General features: G+C 43.0%; 1 protein-coding gene across 4 annotated transcripts in view; it reads right to left on the reverse strand.

The window, feature by feature from the left end:
- KHK (ketohexokinase) overlaps nt 1-20,542 on the reverse strand; it is a 44,675-nt gene that overhangs the window by 11,019 nt on the left and 13,114 nt on the right. Inside the window, exons 3-6 of one of the 4 annotated variants that reach the window (XM_030198616.1) lie at nt 16,091-16,225; nt 15,095-15,229; nt 3,149-3,221; nt 938-1,084 (exon numbers count right to left, since the gene is read on the reverse strand). In XM_030198616.1, coding sequence (XP_030054476.1) covers nt 938-1,084; nt 3,149-3,221; nt 15,095-15,229; nt 16,091-16,225 — 490 coding nt within the window. The remainder of the gene's footprint in view (nt 1-937; nt 1,085-3,148; nt 3,222-15,094; nt 15,230-16,090; nt 16,226-20,542) is intronic. The other 3 variants (XM_030198618.1, XM_030198617.1, XM_030198620.1) reach the window with 3 other exon arrangements.

A 20,542-nucleotide genomic window follows, 5' to 3' on the forward strand; every position in this document is an offset into this window, starting at 1 on the left:
GGAGCAGCGTTCCTTTTCTGGTCTGTGTGTGTCAAGGCAGCTTCCTCCGTTTGCTTACACTCCTCTTTATCCTTGTCTGCTGAGTAGCGCTGCCCTGTTTATTCCTTTAGCAGTTCCCCTTTTCCCTTGGGTGTTCTGGGGCCAGTTTTGTGTATTCCTTAGGTAGTTCTCCCTTTTCCATTGTGTGCTGAATGGTTCAGCCTAGAGTGAATACAGTTGGTTTCCTTTTTCCTTGAGTGCCCCGTAGCACACCTTAGAGTATTCCTTGAGTGGCTTCCCCTTTCCCTGTGTGCTGAATGGTTCAGCCTACAGCGTATTTCTATTGTTGATTCGCTTTTTCCCTTGAGTGCTGTGTGGTACAAACCAAGAGTGTTTCTTTCTGGGGCTTCCTGTATTCATGTTCGCCCTTTGGCACAGCCTTGTATACCTTTAGAGGCTTCTGCCTCTCACCCCTTCCTTTGTGTCTCTACCCTGCATTGTGTGCTGCTTGTGTCCCAGTTCCGTGGGGAACCCTTGTTGTTCTTTCTCCCTTCCCAGAGTGTGAATTGGTTCCCGGTCGGCCGTAAGGCCCGCTTGCTTGGACTCTGCGCGAGTGGATTCCCAATTGACTGTAAGGCCCACCTGAATGCTCAATCTCCCACTTTCTGGTGGTGCCTGTTGGCTGTTGTGTGCGTGCAGGGCTTGGTGGCTGGGGTGGTGCGTAGGGCCTGTTTGGTCTACCCTAGGCCTTGGCCAAAATCCTATACTAGACCTCGGCCTGGGCTCAAGGGCTCATGTCCAGAATAACATGTCCTGACCTAGATATCTCAATTCCCATCTTAACTATTTTCAAATTGAGTTCCACATCTCAGTCTTCGCTACTACTCACACCAGGGGATGACCGCCTTAGTGATTCAGCGAGTGAAGGTATAGAGATGCCTCATGTTTAATCACTTACTATGTCTCCGTAGCCAAACAGTTGGTACAGATGTTCTCTGGCTTTTTCAATCTCTACAGAGATGATGATTTTTTGGTCCATTGGTAAAGTCTTGTTGTATTCTTCCACACGCTGGATCATCTTTACCTGTTCATCCGCATTCCTTCCCTAAACCCAGAAGAAATCTGGTCAGAGTAAGAAGTTGGGCAGCATCATCGAGTCACATGACACACCACAACTGGGAAAGAGGACCAAGGGGCAACCCGTGCCTGACTTCAGTGTGTTTCAGGAGTCTGTAAGCATAGTTGGAGATCAAAATTAAGGAATGACATTTTATGTCACACCTTAGAAACAGGACAAAGGACCTGTCTCTTAAGTTAAAGCTAGAGAAACAGGACCACTCAGCTACATTAGAAATATGACCCCACTACGTCTTCCAGGAGATAAAAGGGAATGGGGGGAGGGGGGAACTGAACCACTCAAACTCCATCATCTCTATGGAATTATAGTTCTAATTTCAGGGGGGAAAAAGCAGAACTACAAATTCACACTTGCAATGGAAGAAATACAGATCTGGCAACGGCCTGGAGTAATACAGGAATTATCAAAGGCAGAGGTGATGTGGGAGAGAGGTGAAGAGGTGTTTAGCAGTATAGGAGGGAAAAGGTCCAATGTGGCAGCCCACCATGGAACAAAGAGCCTGAAGCAACAGCAGCAGGGGGACAGCAACGGAGCTCTGTGTACTTCCATTTCTGTCCGGGGCCTACATTTATAAACACGTACATGAGTCCTCTGCTATTCCCCACATTGCTGTAAGACTTGATACTACTATCTGTTCATGCTGTAGCACAATGGATGGCAGACAGTTTTTTTGGTCCTTAACCCAGAAAAAATACCATTTTTGTAGCTTGGGAAAGATTAGGATGAATACCTATCTCAAGGTAATTTGCCAGTAATAATGGCAAATTTGTTCTATTTAGATGCTTCTGTCTGTAGGCTGGGAGTTGTATAAACATTGATTTGTTTTTTGAGAATCAGGAAACTGTGGTAATAAAATGTCATTCTTGAATTTAAGATTAATTAGGCAAATTAGATTTTACCTGGGAGAGGAATATTTGAGACAGGTGCTTCGGTCTACCAATCTCTCAGCTGGAAATACTGCAATCTGGCATATTTGGGCCTCTCAAATCAGATTAAGGCCACATTGCAGTTGGTCCAGAATACAGCTGTTGAAAAGGTTGAAAATGGGATCGTACTATGCCACCATTGGTTGAGCTCCACTGGCTCCCATTTAAATTGCTTATTACAGTGCATAAATGTGTTGGGTGACTGACTACAGAGTAGATTTGCAATCTGGCTTCTGTTTATAGGCCAATGAAACCTTTGAGTTCTGAGAACCAAATCAGCGTAACCCTAGTAGCGCTTTAGAAATGTCAAGTAGTAGTAGTAGTATGGTATGGTTATCTGTCACTAGACAGCAACCTGTGTGAATGGAACGCATTGCTGAGGACATTATGTTATGAGAGAACTCATATCATCTTTTGGAAGAAATTAAAGACGTGGCTATTTTCAAAGATTTTTTATTGACGTTTCGGAGACAATGGATGTAAGACCTAAAGACGGGATAATTAGTTTGAAGTATCAATAAAGCAATTTTTTATATTTTGTAATTCGTAAGAGATTTGATATATGCAATCCCCTTTGTATCATTTTTTATTTTTTTTACAGAAGTGGGCTGTAAGTTAAGAAATAAATTAAATTCTTATTGAGTGCACACTTGTTCCCTGCTCCCCCTCTTTCCCCTCCCGCCGAATAAGACAGAGAGAAGGAAGGGTAGGAGGAAGGGTGGTTTTGGGAGCTAGGACTGGAAGCATGTGCTCACTTGGACCCAGAAAAGCAAGTCGTGCTAATCTCATTCATATGAGTGAATCAAATCAAAAATGTTTTGGCCAAATCGGATAGAACTACTGTGCACACGCTTGATAGTATAAAGAAGCCAAAAGATTATCCATGACCATCTTAAGCATGTTTATTGGAAAGGCAAAGATCTGATAAATTAACTAAACGGATTATTTAGCAGGGTTGCTCTATGCCCAGGTCCTGTATTTATAGGCCCCATGCTTTTTTTTTTTTAGATTCTGATTAAGTTCTATCAGTGGTATAAAGCCACAACTTCCTACTGTGTATATTATTCCACTCTTTAAGACCTAATTCATGAAGTTAAGAGCTCACCTCCCAGTGGATCCACTTGTACTGGGAGAGGTCCACGTTTTCAAAATCCTGTGCAGTCACATCTGGCAGGTTGCTGAGCAGCGAAAGAAAGAACAGAGAAACATCACAAAATGGCCAACATCGAACCTACTCACCAGGATATTGCAAGTGAGTATTCCTACATCACATTTGTATATATTAATGAATATGTGTGCACATATAGGGCTGAATTCTATAAATGGCACTGAAAAAACTGCTTAGGCGGAATTCTATAAGATGCGCTTAAAGTTTGGCAAGGTTTAAAGAATAACACTTAAATGGAGAGGTCCTCTTACTCTCTTACCTATGTGTTCTATCTTTGCTTATACCCTACACTGTTAATTAAAATGTTCTATTACATATTGTGTTGACATTGTAAGTAGTATACTATGCCATACTTTTGTACTGTTATTTATTATTTGACTATTTTTACTGCTGTAATTGTCTATTGCTCATGTTTGATTATTCTTATTGTACACCACCTTGAGTGAATTCCTTCGAAAAGGAAGTAAATAAATCCTAATAAATATATAAATGAATTAAATTTAGGTGCCACCATTTATACCAGCGAAAATGTGGTGTACATGCCCATGCCTAAATTTATACAGTGGGGGAAATAAGTATTTGATCCCTTGCTGATTTTGTAAGTTTGCCCACTGACAAAGACATGAGCAGCCCATAATTGAAGGGTAGGTTATTGGTAACAGTGAGAGATAGCACATCACAAATTAAATCCGGAAAATCACATTGTGGAAAGTATATGAATTTATTTGCATTCTGCAGAGGGAAATAAGTATTTGATCCCCCACCAACCAGTAAGAGATCTGGCCCCTACAGACCAGGTAGATGCTCCAAATCAACTCGTTACCTGCATGACAGACAGCTGTCGGCAATGGTCACCTGTATGAAAGACACCTGTCCACAGACTCAGTGAATCAGTCAGACTCTAACCTCTACAAAATGGCCAAGAGCAAGGAGCTGTCTAAGGATGTCAGGGACAAGATCATACACCTGCACAAGGCTGGAATGGGCTACAAAACCATCAGTAAGACGCTGGGCGAGAAGGAGACAACTGTTGGTGCCATAGTAAGAAAATGGAAGAAGTACAAAATGACTGTCAATCGACAAAGATCTGGGGCTCCACGCAAAATCTCACCTCGTGGGGTATCCTTGATCATGAGGAAGGTTAGAAATCAGCCTACAACTACAAGGGGGGAACTTGTCAATGATCTCAAGGCAGCTGGGACCACTGTCACCACGAAAACCATTGGTAACACATTACGACATAACGGATTGCAATCCTGCAGTGCCCGCAAGGTCCCCCTGCTCCGGAAGGCACATGTGACGGCCCGTCTGAAGTTTGCCAGTGAACACCTGGATGATGCCGAGAGTGATTGGGAGAAGGTGCTGTGGTCAGATGAGACAAAAATTGAGCTCTTTGGCATGAACTCAACTCGCCGTGTTTGGAGGAAGAGAAATGCTGCCTATGACCCAAAGAACACCGTCCCCACTGTCAAGCATGGAGGTGGAAATGTTATGTTTTGGGGGTGTTTCTCTGCTAAGGGCACAGGACTACTTCACCGCATCAATGGGAGAATGGATGGGGCCATGTACCGTACAATTCTGAGTGACAACCTCCTTCCCTCCGCCAGGGCCTTAAAAATGGGTCGTGGCTGGGTCTTCCAGCACGACAATGACCCAAAACATACAGCCAAGGCAACAAAGGAGTGGCTCAGGAAGAAGCACATTAGGGTCATGGAGTGGCCTAGCCAGTCACCAGACCTTAATCCCATTGAAAACTTATGGAGGGAGCTGAAGCTGCGAGTTGCCAAGCGACAGCCCAGAACTCTTAATGATTTAGAGATGATCTGCAAAGAGGAGTGGACCAAAATTCCTCCTGACATGTGTGCAAACCTCATCATCAACTACAGAAGACGTCTGACCACTGTGCTTGCCAACAAGGGTTTTGCCACCAAGTATTAGGTCTTGTTTGCCAGAGGGATTAAATACTTATTTCCCTCTGCAGAATGCAAATAAATTCATATACTTTCCACAATGTGATTTTCCGGATTTAATTTGTGATGTGCTATCTCTCACTGTTACCAATAACCTACCCTTCAATTATGGGCTGCTCATGTCTTTGTCAGTGGGCAAACTTACAAAATCAGCAAGGGATCAAATACTTATTTCCCCCACTGTACACAGCACACGCATATTTCATAATTATGTGTGTAATGTAAAACCACATCCCTGAAACACCCATGACCCTTCCATTTCCACACTCCCTTTTTCGGGCAGCGTGTAAATTTTAGGCATGCATCCCGCGTCTAAATTCATGTACGGAAGTCCCAATTATTTGTACTAATTCAATAGTTCCAACAGAAAACCATCATATTGGTTCTGATGGTTTTCTGTTGGAACTATTGCATTTTTCTGATTATGGGACATATGAATGAAGATTGGTGGAGTTTTTTTTTTCTGATGATTGAAAGGGCCCTAATCCTGTGTGGTGGTTCACAAAGCAGGACTTGCTGGAGGCTATACTTCTGTGGTCTTTTTTTCTCCACCATTTTTCTTCTTTTTTTGTCCAGAGTAATAAGCTTCTAACGGAAACAGCATACCCATGGATATACTATATTGTTTTCAATTACCCCAATATTGACTGGCTAACATCATGGCATGCTAGGGAGGTAAAGCTCTTTGATGATGATGTCAAGGGCTGCTTTATGGAGCAGCTGGTTCAGGAACCTACAAGAGGGGGAACAATTCTAGATCTAATCCTTAGTGAAGCACATGATCTGATGCAGGAGGTAATGGTGCTGGGGTCACTTAATAACAGTGATCATAATATAATCAAATTTGATATAATCTCTGCTGTAAATGCACACAGGAAATCCAATATGTTAGCATTTAACTTTCAAAAATGGAGGCTATGATAAAATGAGAATGGTTAAAACAAACAAACAAAAAAAAACTTAGAGGAGTACTTGCAAAGGTCAAAAATATACATCAGGCATAAATGTTATTCAAACATACCATCTAGGAAGCCCAGACCAGATAAATTTCATGTATTAAACAAGGAGAAAGGAAGGCCAAATGACAGGAGGAAATGTTCTACTGTGGATTAAGAACTGGTTAAAAGATAGAAAACAGAGTAGGGTTAAATGGTCAGTATTTTCAATGCAGAAGGGTAGATAGTGGGGTTCCCCAGTCTGTGCTGAGACCACTGATTTTTAACATATTTATAAATGATCTAGAGATGGGAATAACGAGTGAGGTAATTAAATTTTCTGACACAAAGTTATTCAAAGTTGTTAAATCGCAAGAGGATTGTGAAAAATTGCAAGAGGACCTTAAGAGACTAGCAGGCTTATTTTCGAAAGAGAAGGACGCCCATTTTTCGACACAAATCGGAAGATGGGCGTCCTTCTCCCAAGGGTCGCCCAAATTGGCATAATCGAAAGCCGATTTTAGCCATCCCCAACTGCTTTCCGTCGTGGGGACAACCAAAGTTACCGGGGGCTTGTTGGAGGCGGAGCAAAGGCGGGACTTGGGCGTGCCTAACACATGAGCGTCCTCGACCCATAATCGAAAAAAGGGCGTCCCTGACGAGCACTTGGAAGGACTTTACTTGGTTCTTTTTTTGTTACGACTAAGCCACGAAAAGGTGCCCAAACTGATCAGATGACCACCGGAGGGAATCAGGGATGACCTCTCCTTACTCCCCCAGTGGTCACTAACCCTCTCCCACCCTCAAAAAAAGTCTTTAAAAATATTTTTTTGCCAGCCTCAAATGTCATACTCAGGTCCATCAAAGCCATATGCAGGTCCCTGGAGCAGTTTTAGTGGGTGCAGTGCACTTCACACAGGCGGACCCAGGCACCCCCCCTACCTGTTATACTTGTGGTGGTAAATGTGATCCCTCCAAAACCCACTGTACCCATATCTAGGTGCCCCCTTTCACCCATAAGGGCTATGGTAGTGGTGTACAGTTGTGGGTAGTGGGTTTTGGGGGGCTCAGCACACACAGTAAGGGAGCAATTTCAGAAGTCCACTACAGTGCCCCCTAGGGTGCTCGGTTGGTGTCCTGGCATGTGAGGGGGACCAGTGCACTATGAATGCTGGTTCCTCCCACAACTAAAGGGCTTGGATTTGGTCATTTCTGAGATGGGTGTCCTCAGTTTCCATTATCGCCGAAAATCAGAAACGACCAAGTCTAAGGACGACCATCTCTAAAGTCGACCTAAATTTCCAGATTTGGGCGTCCCCGACCGTATTATCGAAATGAAAGATGGACGTCCATCTTAATATGGGTTTCCCCACCCCTTCACGGGGACGTCCTGCAAGGACGTCCTCAGAAAAACTTGGGTGTCCCTTTCGATTATGCCCCTTCACGTATCCAAATGGCAGATTTAGTTTAATGTAAGCAAGTGCAAAGTGATGGAACTCAAACTATCGCTACGTGATACAAGATTCCACATTAGGAGTCACTGCCTAGGAAAAGGATCTAGGTGTCATCATTGATGATACATTGAAACCCTCTGCTTGGTGTGCAGCGGTGGCTAAGAAAGCAAATAAAAAGAACAAGGCAGTCCGCAATTAAATGGGGCCACCCACAAATGGGCTGATGGCCAGCGAAGGAAAAAACAGAAAAGGGAGGGGGACAAAGGAGGGAGAAGGGAGAGCTAAGGAAATGGGAAGCAGGAGGGAAAGAAAGGATTAAGGAATTAGGGAAGGATGTTGAAGGGGAGGAACAGAGACCAAAGAAAAGGAAAGAGAGGAGGAAGTAAGAGAGGCAGAGGATGGAAGGCAAGAGATGGAACTTAGAAACTTTGCTAAGTGAAACACTTATGACGCCCTCCTGTGCTTGCACCTAGGATGTTGTGTTCTCACCAACCCACTGGCATTGATTTGAAACTAAACACAGCATGCCTTTTGGGGCTGAAGGTTCCCTCTCTGACCCTCAGGTGGTGGCATTACTGAACATGTGGGGACAGAATGTCATTTTTTTTATTAGATTGATATACCCAGCCTGCTCAGCCATCTACACACTCAGCATTATCTTCATGGATCCTGGAATCTGTACAGAGAAAAAGCTCTAGAGATCAGGAAAGTCATTGACTGAGACAAGAAGAAGCAACTCCTCGCTGTCCTAAGATGGAAATACACACTACAACACAATAAACAAAGCTTTCACATCTCCTCTTATAAATCGTTCTAACATTTTACTACAGCTGAAAAAGAGACTTGCTGATTACTGCAGAGAAGTAAAAACATCATTCTTATTATCTGTGCCTTTTGTTGGGCTAATTATTAGTTACGAATCTGCTGTCTCAACTTGCTTTCCAAGGTGAGTTTTGTTTAAATACCTCCCATGTTCAGATCAGTATCTTTCATTTCTTCACCCTAAGCCTGTGGCCTGTGTTAGTACTGAAGACCTGGCAGAAGTGAATTTGTCACTCATGAAGAGCATTTCTAGGGCTAAGACACTACAAAATATCCAGTTTAGTGAATGTGGCTCGCTCCCGTCTTTCCAAGCAGTTGAGTGTCACCTATCTCCGAGGCATACAGGATATGTACAGATATGAGTATCACCTCTTGTAAATCCTGCTGTGGGCAGCGTCAATGCACGGATGAGAGAGATCATGAAACACATAGAACAGATGCACCCTGAGAACACAGGTACAGCACACACACAGGAACAGATTTATGAATAGGCAGAGTAGAGAAATGCCTACGGGCAGCCGCCCTGCTATGCAAATTACTTATTTCACATCATCAGTTGCAGTACTGTGCCACAGGGAAGGCAGCTGGCTATCTGTGGGCTAAATCCACCACTACATATGTAGACACATGCATACATACAAATACACACACGTTTCCATTTTACAACATAATAAACAGAAATAAATCAAAACATAGAAAAGAAGATAAGATGATACCTTTTTTACTGGACTAACAATACATTTTTGGATTAGCTTTCGAAGGTAACCCGTCATCAGATTAGAAATCTGTCAACATCTGCTTATTTCCGATCTGAAGGGTTACCTTCGAAAGCTAATCCAAAAATGTATTGTTAGTCGAATAAAAAAATCATTCTCTTTTCTCTATTTTCATGTATATCTATTTATTACCTTTAAAAGTGGACTAACATGGCTACCACACCACTTTACTCATTTTACAACATGAAATTACAAGGGCATGAATTACAGAAGAAGACATCACATGTGACTGATGGATGAACAAACTCCCTCAACCATCAAGATGCATTGTTATCTGCTTTTATGTGTGTTTTGCTGTAACTTACTTAGCAAATTGTATGATAAATGAGATATAAATTTGATTGACTGAAAATCTAGTGGTCAGGGAGCTGGGAAAGAGCAAAGTGACTCGTATCAATGGGCTGTTGTTTCCACTCATCCATCAAATTAGCAGGGACAGGTACCAGACAGGCTATCACCAACCTGAATTCCTGCTTTCCATACATGACCAACTTTGTACTAAAGGTTCATGAATTTTCAGGACGATTTTTGATTCTTATTTGACATCAGAGTTTTAAGTGTTCTCTTCTGGAGTCATATATGTTACGAGACTGGGCTGTTTGGACAATCATCATCAAACTAGGGATCTGGATAAGCCTGAACCATTCTCTCCATAGCTCCAGGTCCTGTATTCACTCCATATGGAGGTAAACATTTGGAGATTCACACAAGTAAATTTTATTCCATCTTTAATAATTCATCTGGGTTTAAACTGATGAATATTACCATGAATCAGAACCAATTGAACACTCAATCAGCTTAGAAACACATCAAAGCAGGAAGATTATCTGAGTAAATGTAAGTCAAATATTCACAGATCGAAGTCCTAATTTTAGGTCAATTTTCACTTTGTTCTTTCTCTGTCTCCTGGTTTGGGATCTGCATCAAATTCATCCTCTAAGTTTGCTAAGATCCTCCCAAGAAATATCCCCAATCACACACTCTCTAAAGGAAATCATGTGATGTGACACCCCACTCCAATGAGCCTTCTTCGGAATACCCACACACTCTGGAATGCACTCCCTGAAAGGCTTCACTTAAACCCAAGACTACCTTTACTTCAGGAAGCAAGTGAAAGCTTGGCTCTTCTCTCAAGCCTTTAATAGAAGAAGCAACTAACTAGCCAGGTACATGCACAACGATCAACACTGGCTCCACATAATACGGGAGGATTGACTTATCCACTCTATCCTAGCTGAAATCATTTTCCTGCACTTTTTCCGACTTCATGCACAATTTCACAAATTAATCACTCTTATTTTCTAATTTCTGTTGCTCTATCTTGTCTATATGCTCTGCCTCCACTTACATCAGCAAAAAGAGGAGGTAAAAGACCTCACGCACAGTGAGATGTAGAAAAAAAGTGAGGATGAACCAAGGAGGAATACCAAACAACTTTAAGGATTTCAAAAAAACAACCCAACACGACCGTGTTTCGGCCCTAAGGCCGGCCTCAGGGGTCTTGATTAATCTCAGGTGTAGCAGTGTGAAAATATTGCACCGATGAAAGTTTATCCTCGAATGATGAACAATGTAATGCCTCCTTCAATCTCTACTCCGCAGGAAATGGAGTATTGTTGGGTCGTTTTTTGAAAATCCTTAATAAAGTTGTTTGGTATTCCTCCTTGGTTCATCCTCACTTTTTTTCTACATACTATCTCCACTTACACTATATGATGTCTACTGTACACTGCTTTGAGTGAATTCCTTCAAAAAGGCAGTAAATAAATCCTAATAAATAAATATTAGTATGTCTTAATGTTATGTGTTGACAATGTAAGCAGCATACTATGCCATCCTATGTACTGTTATTTGAATATTTTTGTTTTCATTGCTGCTATTGTCTATCGCCTATGATCAGCTTATTCTTGTTGTACAACACATTGGGTGAATTTGTACAAAAAAAATGTACTAAATACATACATAAATAATACTAATACTCAGTAGCGTAGGAAGGGGGGGCGGGGGGGCGGTCTGCCCCGTGTGCACGCCGCTGGGGGGTGTCGGCTCCTCGCTGGTGCACTGCCCTCTCTGCCCCGGAACAGGTTACTTCCCTGCCGAACGCCTTTGGCTGAAATCCCGTGCCCATGCTGACTTCATACATTTCAAATTCTTGCTGACCTCCTTCCAGTCTGCTCTTTTACTTGCCAAACAGGACTATTACATCCAGTTGACTAATTCTCTTGGCTCAAACCCTTGTCGTCTCTTTGCCACACTGAACTCTCTCCTCAAAGTGCCTTCACCTCCAACCCCCCCTTCACTTTCCCCCCAGACTCTGGCTGAGTTCTTTCATAAGGTTCACAAGATTAAACTTGAATTCTCAACCAGGTCACCTCCACCTCTCCTTCCCTTAGTCCATTCTCTCAACCATCCAACCCCTGCCTCCTTTTCTGAAATCACTGAAGAGGAAACTACACATCTTCTTTCCTCCTCGAAACTAACTACCTGTTCCTCTGATCCTATTCCCACCCATCTACTTAACACTATCTCTCCTACTGTCATCCCGTTTATCTGTCATATCCTCAATCTTTCACTGTCCACTGCGACTATTCCTGATGCCTTCAAACATGCCATAGTCACACCACTCCTTAAAAAACCTTCATTGGACCCTACCTGTCCTTCCAACTATCACCCCATCTCCCTCCTCCCTTTCTTATCCAAGATACTTGAACGTGCTGTTCACTGCTGTTGCCTTGACTTTCTTTCATCTCAAGCTATTCTTGATCCACTTCAATCTGGCTTTCGCCCCCTTCATTCAACTGAAACAACACTTGCTAAAGTCTCCAATGATCTGTTCCTAGCCAGATCCAAAGGTCTCTATTCTATCCTCATCCTTCTCAATCTATCTGCTGCTTTTGACACTGTTGATCACAGCCTGCTCCTTGATACGATGTCCTCACTTGGATTTCAGGACTCTGTTCTTTCCTGGGTTTCTTCTTATTTCTCCCAGCGTACCTTTAGTGTATACTCTAGGGGATCCTACTTCTATCCCACTGTCAGTTGGTGTACCTCAGGGATCTGTCCTGGGACCTCTTCTCCATCTATACTTCTTCCCTTGGTACTCTGATCTCATCCCATGGTTTTCAGTATCATCTTCACGCTGATGACTCCCAGATCTACCTCTCCACACCAGAAATCTCAGCTGAAACCCAGGCCAAAGTATCAGACTGCCTGTCTGACATTGCTGCCTGGATGTCTCAGCACCATCTGAAACTAAACATCACCAAGACTGAGCTTCTAATCTTTCCCCCTAAACGAACCTCTCCTCCTCCCCCATTCTCTATTTCTGTGGATAACACTCTCATCCTTCCTGTCTCATCAGCTCGTAACCTTGGGGTCATCTTCGACTCCTCCCTCTCCTTCTCTGCACATATTCAACAGACTGCTAAAACCTGTCATTTATTTCTCTATAATATCAGCAGGATTCGCCCTTTCCTTTCTGAGCACACTACCAGAACCCTCATCCACGGTCTTATCACATCTCGCTTAGACTATTGCAACTTGCTTCTCACAGGTCTCCCACTTAGCCATCTCTCTCCTCTTCAATCTGTTCAAAATTCTGCTGCACGACTAATATTCCGCCAGGGTCGTTATGCTCATATTAGCCCTCTCCTCAAGTCACTTCACTGGCTTCCTATCCATTTCCGCATACAGTTCAAACTCCTCTTATTGACCTATAAGTGCATTCACTCTGCAGCTCCTCAGTACCTCTCCACTCTCATCTCTCCCTACATTCCTCCCCGGGAACTCCGTTCACTGGGTAAATCTCTCTTCTCTGCACCCTTCTCCTCCACCGCTAACTCCAGACTCCGTTCCTTTTATCTTGCTGCACCATATGCCTGGAATAGACTTCCTGAGCCGGTACGTCAAGCTCCATCTTTGGCTGTGTTCAAATCTAAGCTAAAAGCCCACCTTTTTGATGCTGCTTTTAACTCCTAACCCTTATTCACTTGTTCAGAACCCTTATTTTATCATCCTCTCTTTAATATTCCCTTGTTTGTCCTGTTTGTCTGTCCTAATTAGATTGTAAGCTCTGTCGAGCAGGGACTGTCTCTTCATGTTCAAGTGTACAGCGCTGCGTACGTCTAGTAGCGCTATAGAAATGATAAGTAGTAGTAGTAGTAAATACTGGTCCACTTCATATATGGGCAAAAAAACAGCAAAGCAACTCATATCAATGTGCTGCTGTTTCCACTTATCCATCAATTTGGCCAGTGTGTATTTGCAAGGGGCAGAGCCAGGGTGGGAGGCACACTTACTGTAAGTTAGGGGTGTCCTACCTCGGCCCTCGCCAGGTCAGGTTTTCAGGATTTCCACAATGAATATGCATGAGATCTATTTGCATACAATAGACTGTGGCCCTTGAGGATCGAGGTTGGACACCCCTTCTATAAGTTATACACATTTGGCTGGCACTCAGACACAATCACTTATGTAACCTCTATGGCTGGTGTAAATGTTCACATCTAAGTTACAGGCGTGCATCTCACCTTTTATACTATTATTCCATAAAAGAAAGGAGGCACCCAGTACAAAACACAGCTGCACAGCTGGTTACTGGAGTAAAAAGAACAGATTATATTTTGTGTGAATTAGACTGGCTACCAGTTTCAAAGTGGATCGAATTCAAAATGCTGTGTTTTGTTTCCAAAGCTTTAAAAACTTAGGCTGCCTGTATATTTATCCAGGATAATATTTACGTATTCTCCATTTCAGGCATTGCATTCCTCGCAGAAAGGACTTCTTCAATTACTGGTTTGGACACTGTTAGCGTGTCATGGACTTGGAAGCAATTTTTTTTCATATGTCGGACCCTTTTTATAGAATTTTTGGTTGAGTCGTTTTTCTAATTTATCATCCTATTGTGTCTTTCGTGAATTTTAAAGACTTTAATGTTTCAGCAATATAATGGTTGGTTTATGGATTTTTGAAGAGTAAGCAATTCTTGAAGTTATAATTCAGTTATTCCACCTTCAGTGGTCAATGGTGTATTGTATTTGAAGAAGTATTTTTGTTGGAATTTGCATTGCATTATATTTTGTATGATGCATGTTTACTTTTTTACTGTAAACTGCTTAGACACAAAAGTACATTGCAGTATATCAAATTAATAAATCCAATGAATATTCATGAGAGATATTTGCATGAAGTGGTGGCATTGCCTCAAGGACCAGGTTTGGGAACCACTGCTTTAGAGAATAGAATAGGCTTTTACCAGGTGCCCTTTTAGAGAATTACCCTGCTAATGGCAAGATTTAGGGTCCATGTTAACAGAGCTGTGGAAGGAACCATGGCTTATACCTCCAGCCAGAGTACCGTCAGTGCAGCGGCCAGGCTGGAGAAAAATGCTGGCTAATGTAGCCAGACAGATGTAGTGTCAGCAGAGCCGGAAACCTGAAATGAGTAGGAGAAAAGTGCCTAACCAAATTAAAAAGAAAAAACAGGTTGACCTCACAGTTTTACAAGATACTTGCAGAAAATTTGTTAAATCTTCCCTAGAGAACAAGAAGTATCATTAAAATAGTGAAATAGACTGTAGTACCTCCCCTCCCCCACCACAACTGTGCTTCTGCCATGAGAAAAAAAAATACACGATAGAATAAAGTGAATAATTACCATAAGTTATCAGACATGCTTGGAAAAGAAAGGAAAGGGTAGCTGGATGGAACCAATGAATATCTATTTACTATGAACAAAGCTTTCCTAATGAAAAGGAACTCTCTGTTCAACTCTCTGGCAATCTCTGCTCACCATGGGTATACAGCACATGCAAGCCTCCCTTGAGTATTTTAAGGCTGGCACAGGAAGCAGTGACAGGAGCACAAGAGAGAGGAGAACACATTGATTGGGCGTGATTAGCTATCAGATTGTTGGCAAGAGGGCTTACGTGTCATAGAGCGTGATCGTCCGGGAGCCATTAAGGATGTTCACAGTGCAGCAACTGCAAGGTGTGTCCCCATGATTCTGCCATACCACGTGCAACACCTCCACGCCCCTTCTCTGAAAATCATCGATGATGAAGCTTCGGGGAAGGAGAGGGAGGAATAAAGGAAGGGTAAACAGGGATTACCGTCCAGGTATCCTCAGCCTGCTTGTGCATGTCCAACATCGAACACAGTAGAGGAGGGGTGACATCTTTCCAAGCACTACTGTGCTCTCCTGTCTGTTCAGTGAGTGCCACTTACCTGCACCTCATGCACTATACCTCAGAAAGCACATCAAGCACTCTAATAATTATACATGTATATCTGATTGGCCATAAGAAGCATTAGACAACTCTGAAAGTCTTTTTAGCAGTGCTAATGTTAGGGTTACCATCTGCTTTTCTTTTCTCTAGACAAGATGAGCCAGTCTTAGTTTCATCCTACTATAGGCAGAAACTTTAGGGATGTGCACATGGAAAAAGATTTTCAGTGCGTTCTTGAATTTTTGCCTCCTTTCCTTTATTTTAGATTTTTTTTAGGTCATTTCACAGGTGTTAAATCAATTTTGCATGCACTTTAATTTAAGGCATGCTAATGAATCAAATGCACATCCCTAGAGTGAATTCCTTCAAAAAGGCAGTAAATAAATCCTAATAAATAGATAAAAAGACTTGCAGTCAGGGTTTTTCTTAGGGAAATCAGAACCATGCGTCCATGTAGGCAATGAGATAAAACCAGGGCTAGCTCAGTCCATCCTGAGAAAATAAAAAGGTGGTAACCCTTGCCAGCACACATTTCCCAGACCTAGAGATTGCATAGGTGCAGAGTGACCAGGGATGTCCATCTCATTTCAGCAGAAAGCACTAGGGATACCTGTGTATATGGAGAACAGGCACATATCTGCATCCACCGTGTGCCTTTGTAAGCAGTTACCTGTTCATCCCTCCCACGTTACAAACCTGTTTGAATGCAGGATAGTTCGGCTTCCGGTGGTTTGGTTGCTGATGACCATGGAAGCTGGTAAGGTACATTCCGGGTGAGTGATCACATGACTGATGTCAATATTGTAGTGTTTCAGGCTGTCCAAAGCAAAACTGCCAGTGGTTTCACAAAAAGAGAGGAAAGGGGAGGAGGAGAATCATTTATAATTTTGGTATTGAAGATAATTGATCTGAAGAAGACACTACTGCCTTCGAAAGATAAATCAAAAAATGAAGGAATTGCCTTTGAAAGCTAATCAAAAAATGTACTGTTAGTCCAATAAAAAGGTATAATCTTATTTTCATTCTGTTTTATTTCTATTTGTTACCTTTAAAAGTGGACTAACAGCTACCACACAATTTTATCCACATAATTAAACAAGGGAATGGTTCTCTCTAGCAAAGCAAAAATGTTGGGAAGGCAAAAAGATTGCAGATGATGGTTACAATTATAGATCCCTACTTGATTTTTAATGAGATTTGGTGTATTGTTTTTAATGGAACTGTAATTTCATTAAGAACATCTAAAGCATATTGAAAATCATTCAAAGATTTAATAAGAACATACAAATATAAATCTAAGATGCATGAAATCCACAATTACTGTATAGTTACACAAAATCCACAATTACTGTATAGTTACACAAAATAGTCCCTTAATTACTTTTATATGCTAACGATCTGCAATCTTCCAGTGACCCCTTGCTCCTTAGAAAGAGGTGCCTTAAAACTTTATAGTAAAAAAAAAAAAAAAAGCTCTAGATTTTAAGAAATCTATTTTTTAACACATCATGTTGACTCCTAATAATAATGAAAGGTATCAGTGATAAGGCTGCTGCAGAAAAGAGAGATACAGAAAGACATTCTTTATTTTAACTGCTGACAATGTTAGATCGGGGCTTTTATCTTTGTTGCAATTCCCAGGTAAGACTACATCAAAGTTGCCCCAGTAATCAATTAGTCTACAGCTTTACACAGCCAGAATATCTGACCACACTATTCCCCTAATTCTACATATACCCTGGGATTCTATATATCACGCCTAGCATTTCGCACAGTGTATTCTATAACAACATGCGTAACTTAATTGGCTTAACAAGCCAATCAGAATTTTTAACAGCAATAAGCAATAATGAGCACTAATTGGCAATAATTAGAATTTACAGGCACAACTCACTAAGTGTAATCTGTAAACACAGAGCGCCTAAATTCTAATGAATGCAGCCAAAAAGGGGCGTCGTTATAGGCGGGGAAATGGCTGTTTCTTTTATACTAGCCGTTGAGCCCGTGAAAACGGGCTACGTTTGGAATGGGGGGGTTTCCGAACCCCCCCCCCCGGAGTCGCCGCCGCCCCTCCACCCGGCCCGAGCAGCACTGTAAACTTACATCAGCACGCAGCAGCAGGCACATCAGCAAAGCTGCCGTCGGGGCGGGCTTCCTTCTCTGCCTGTGTCCCGCCCTCGTGTGATGTAACGTCGGCGAGGGCGGGACAAAGGCAGAGAAGGAAGCCCGACGGCAGCTTTGCTGATGTACCTGCTGCTGCGTGGTGATGTAAGTTCACAGTGCTCGGGCCAGATGGAGGGGCGGTGGCGACTCCGGGGGAGGGGGGAGCGGTTCCGACGTCTGCAGCATGCCAGTAGAGACTTCCCTCTCTGTCCCGCCCCCATCATCACGTATTGAAGCGGGGGCGGGTCAGAGAGGGAAGTCTCTACTGCGCATTTGCAAGTGAGTACGGTCACTCGCCGTTTATATGCTTGATATCGCACAACTTACAGTGTTTCATGCATGTGCATGGTGGGAATGCTGCTGCTGCTCTCAAGAAAGAAGTGCTGCACCATTGTCTGGATTTGATTTTGAACTATTTGAAAGTGAATTGCATTCCCCTATAGCTTCTACCCCTGATGCAGTCTGTGGGAGAAACGTGGCCACATCGGATTACTCTTCATAATAAAGCTGCACATCTTTCCAGACTGCTGGTGTCCTTGTCTTCTGTTACTATGCCTAGATTGCAGATCTGCTGCCTGTTGTTTTGCTCTCTATGAAGAATGGGAAATAACCTATAAGTTGACTAGTCACACAGGTGTCTGTTTTGTTGAGGGTGAAATGTTAAGGAGACCTGGGTACTATTCTTGGGCCCTTATCTTCCTCCTTGGGGTGTCTGTAACCACGACCACTGCACAGGTAGGCACTACCAGCTTTTAAAGTGGGCATCTCAGTGGTCATCTCACAGTAACCTCCACCAGCCAGATTATGTTGAGCTAAGCTCAGAAAGGAGCTGTGATCTATAGTCCCCAGGGAGGTGGTTGATACCACAATTTCTAAGCTTTTAGTGAGAAGAAAAGGGATTAAAAAATAAATAAATAAAAGCAGCAAGCCACCCACTAGCTATCTATGAATTAATTTTTCATGACACTTCAGTTTTGCTCTGACCTGTTTCTCTAGGATCACAAACATGTCAGCAAATTTGGCAGGGACAATTTCAATCTGGCTTGAATAGATATCAGGGGTGTGGGGAGGGTGTTCAAACGCCAAGTGTTATTAGAAATAAGGCACCTCTAGGTAGGGAGTTATGGGCAAACCACTGGCCAAGAAACCACGGTGATGAGAAGAAATATAGTAGAAAAAAATAGGCAATAAACCATGAGCAGGATGTGCTAAGGACAGCAATATACACCCCAGGAAAAGCACCAGCGCAAGGATGGAACATCAGAATCATATAAAGCAAACCCTGGAATGTATTGCTGCATTCATAACATGTTTGGAGAACAAACAGCTTGTACATTTGTCTTTAAAATGTACTTGCAAGCCCTGTCTTCTGTTTCCTCACCTATCTCCAGTGAAATCTCAGCAAGTCTAGACTTAACCCACATCACCAGGCCCAAGAGGCCTTGTCTTTGGATAGTATCTTATGGTTATTCCACTCAGGGTTGCCAGGTGGAAATTTTTTTTCCCACCCAAACCAGCCTAAATCCAGCCCAAAACCCGCCCAAACTCAAACCCCGCCCCTGACACCCCCGCCCCTGCCGTCATCAACCCCGCCCCCGCCATCATCAACCCCGCCCCCGCCGCCATCGGCCCCGCCTCCCCCGTCATCGGCCCCGCCTCCCCGTCATCAGCCCCGCCCAAAACATAACTAACCCCGCCCAAAACGTCACTAACCCCGCCCCCCGCGGCCGAAAAAACCGCCCAAAAAACCGCCCTGAAGCCCAAAAAGCAGCCCAAAAAACCGCAACCCGCCGCAGGCAAAAATTTCCCGCGGCGGGTCGCGGAAAACCGCCCAATTGGGCGGTAAAACCGCCCACCTGGCAACACTGATTCCACTATGTGCTGAAGGATTTTGATGTCTGGTCACATGATGCAGTCTAACCAATCACAGTACTTGTTTTTACCAGACACAAAAAGTACCAGTATTAAGTTATGGCAACAAGACAGTTATGAAAATGATAATCAGGGACAAGGGCAGTGCCTTGTTTCCTAACTTGTCTTCACGCATTGTGAGTGTTGATGTGGTACCCAGATCACCCATATAAATGCCGGATCAGCACCAGAATTCATGCAAAGGATATAGAACTACTCAAATCATATAGGGGTCCTTTTACTAAGCAGCAGAAGGGCTAACACGCAGGTAGCGTGTGCCAAATTGGCACTATTGCACGGATAGCGCATGAATAGCGCATGAGCCCTTACCGCTAGGTCAATGAGTGGCGGTAAGGACTCAGGCAGTAAATAGCTGCGTGCAACTTTTAATTTTAGTGCACAGACATTTACTGTCTCCATTAGAAAAAAGCCTTTTCCCAGCTGTGGTAAAAAAAAAAAAGGTCTGGTGCTTGCCAATTTCAGGCATCCAAACTACCGCAGGCCACTTTTTACCGCTACTTAGTAAAAAGACCCCTTTGAGAGTTATGCTCCTAAACTGGCCTCTTTGAAAATCTCCTAGGCTGAGTGCCTAAATTTATTCTTAAATTTTAGAGCATAACAAATGGGTGCAACAGGGGTGGATTTACGGCAGGCAGAACATGTTAGGAGTGTAGCACTGATCTTCACCATATACATAAATCTAGGTAAATGAATGGCAGGCCTACATTTATAAGAATAGGGGCCAATATTCAAAATGATTTAGCCAGCTGCTGGCCGGTTAAATCGCTTGGTTGGGACTAGCAGCATTTAGCTGGCTAAGCACCGCAGAATACTGCGGTAAGCGCCGAACACAAAGCCGGCTATGTTGGCGGCGTCCAGGGGCACAGTCAGCCCTTGGCCACTTAAGTTCTAATATTCAGAACTTAAGCGATCAGGGTGAGCACATAAATGGGACTTTATAAATGTCTGTCATATTTTTATGCGGTAACCCATGGCCGAATAACAGATGAATATCGATTTAAGCGGCTATATGTTAGCTGGCTTAAAAATAACCAAATATTCAAAGCCGAAGCC

The sequence above is a fragment of the Microcaecilia unicolor genome, chromosome 3, assembly GCF_901765095.1.
Source record: "Microcaecilia unicolor chromosome 3, aMicUni1.1, whole genome shotgun sequence".
NCBI lineage: Eukaryota > Metazoa > Chordata > Amphibia > Gymnophiona > Siphonopidae > Microcaecilia > Microcaecilia unicolor.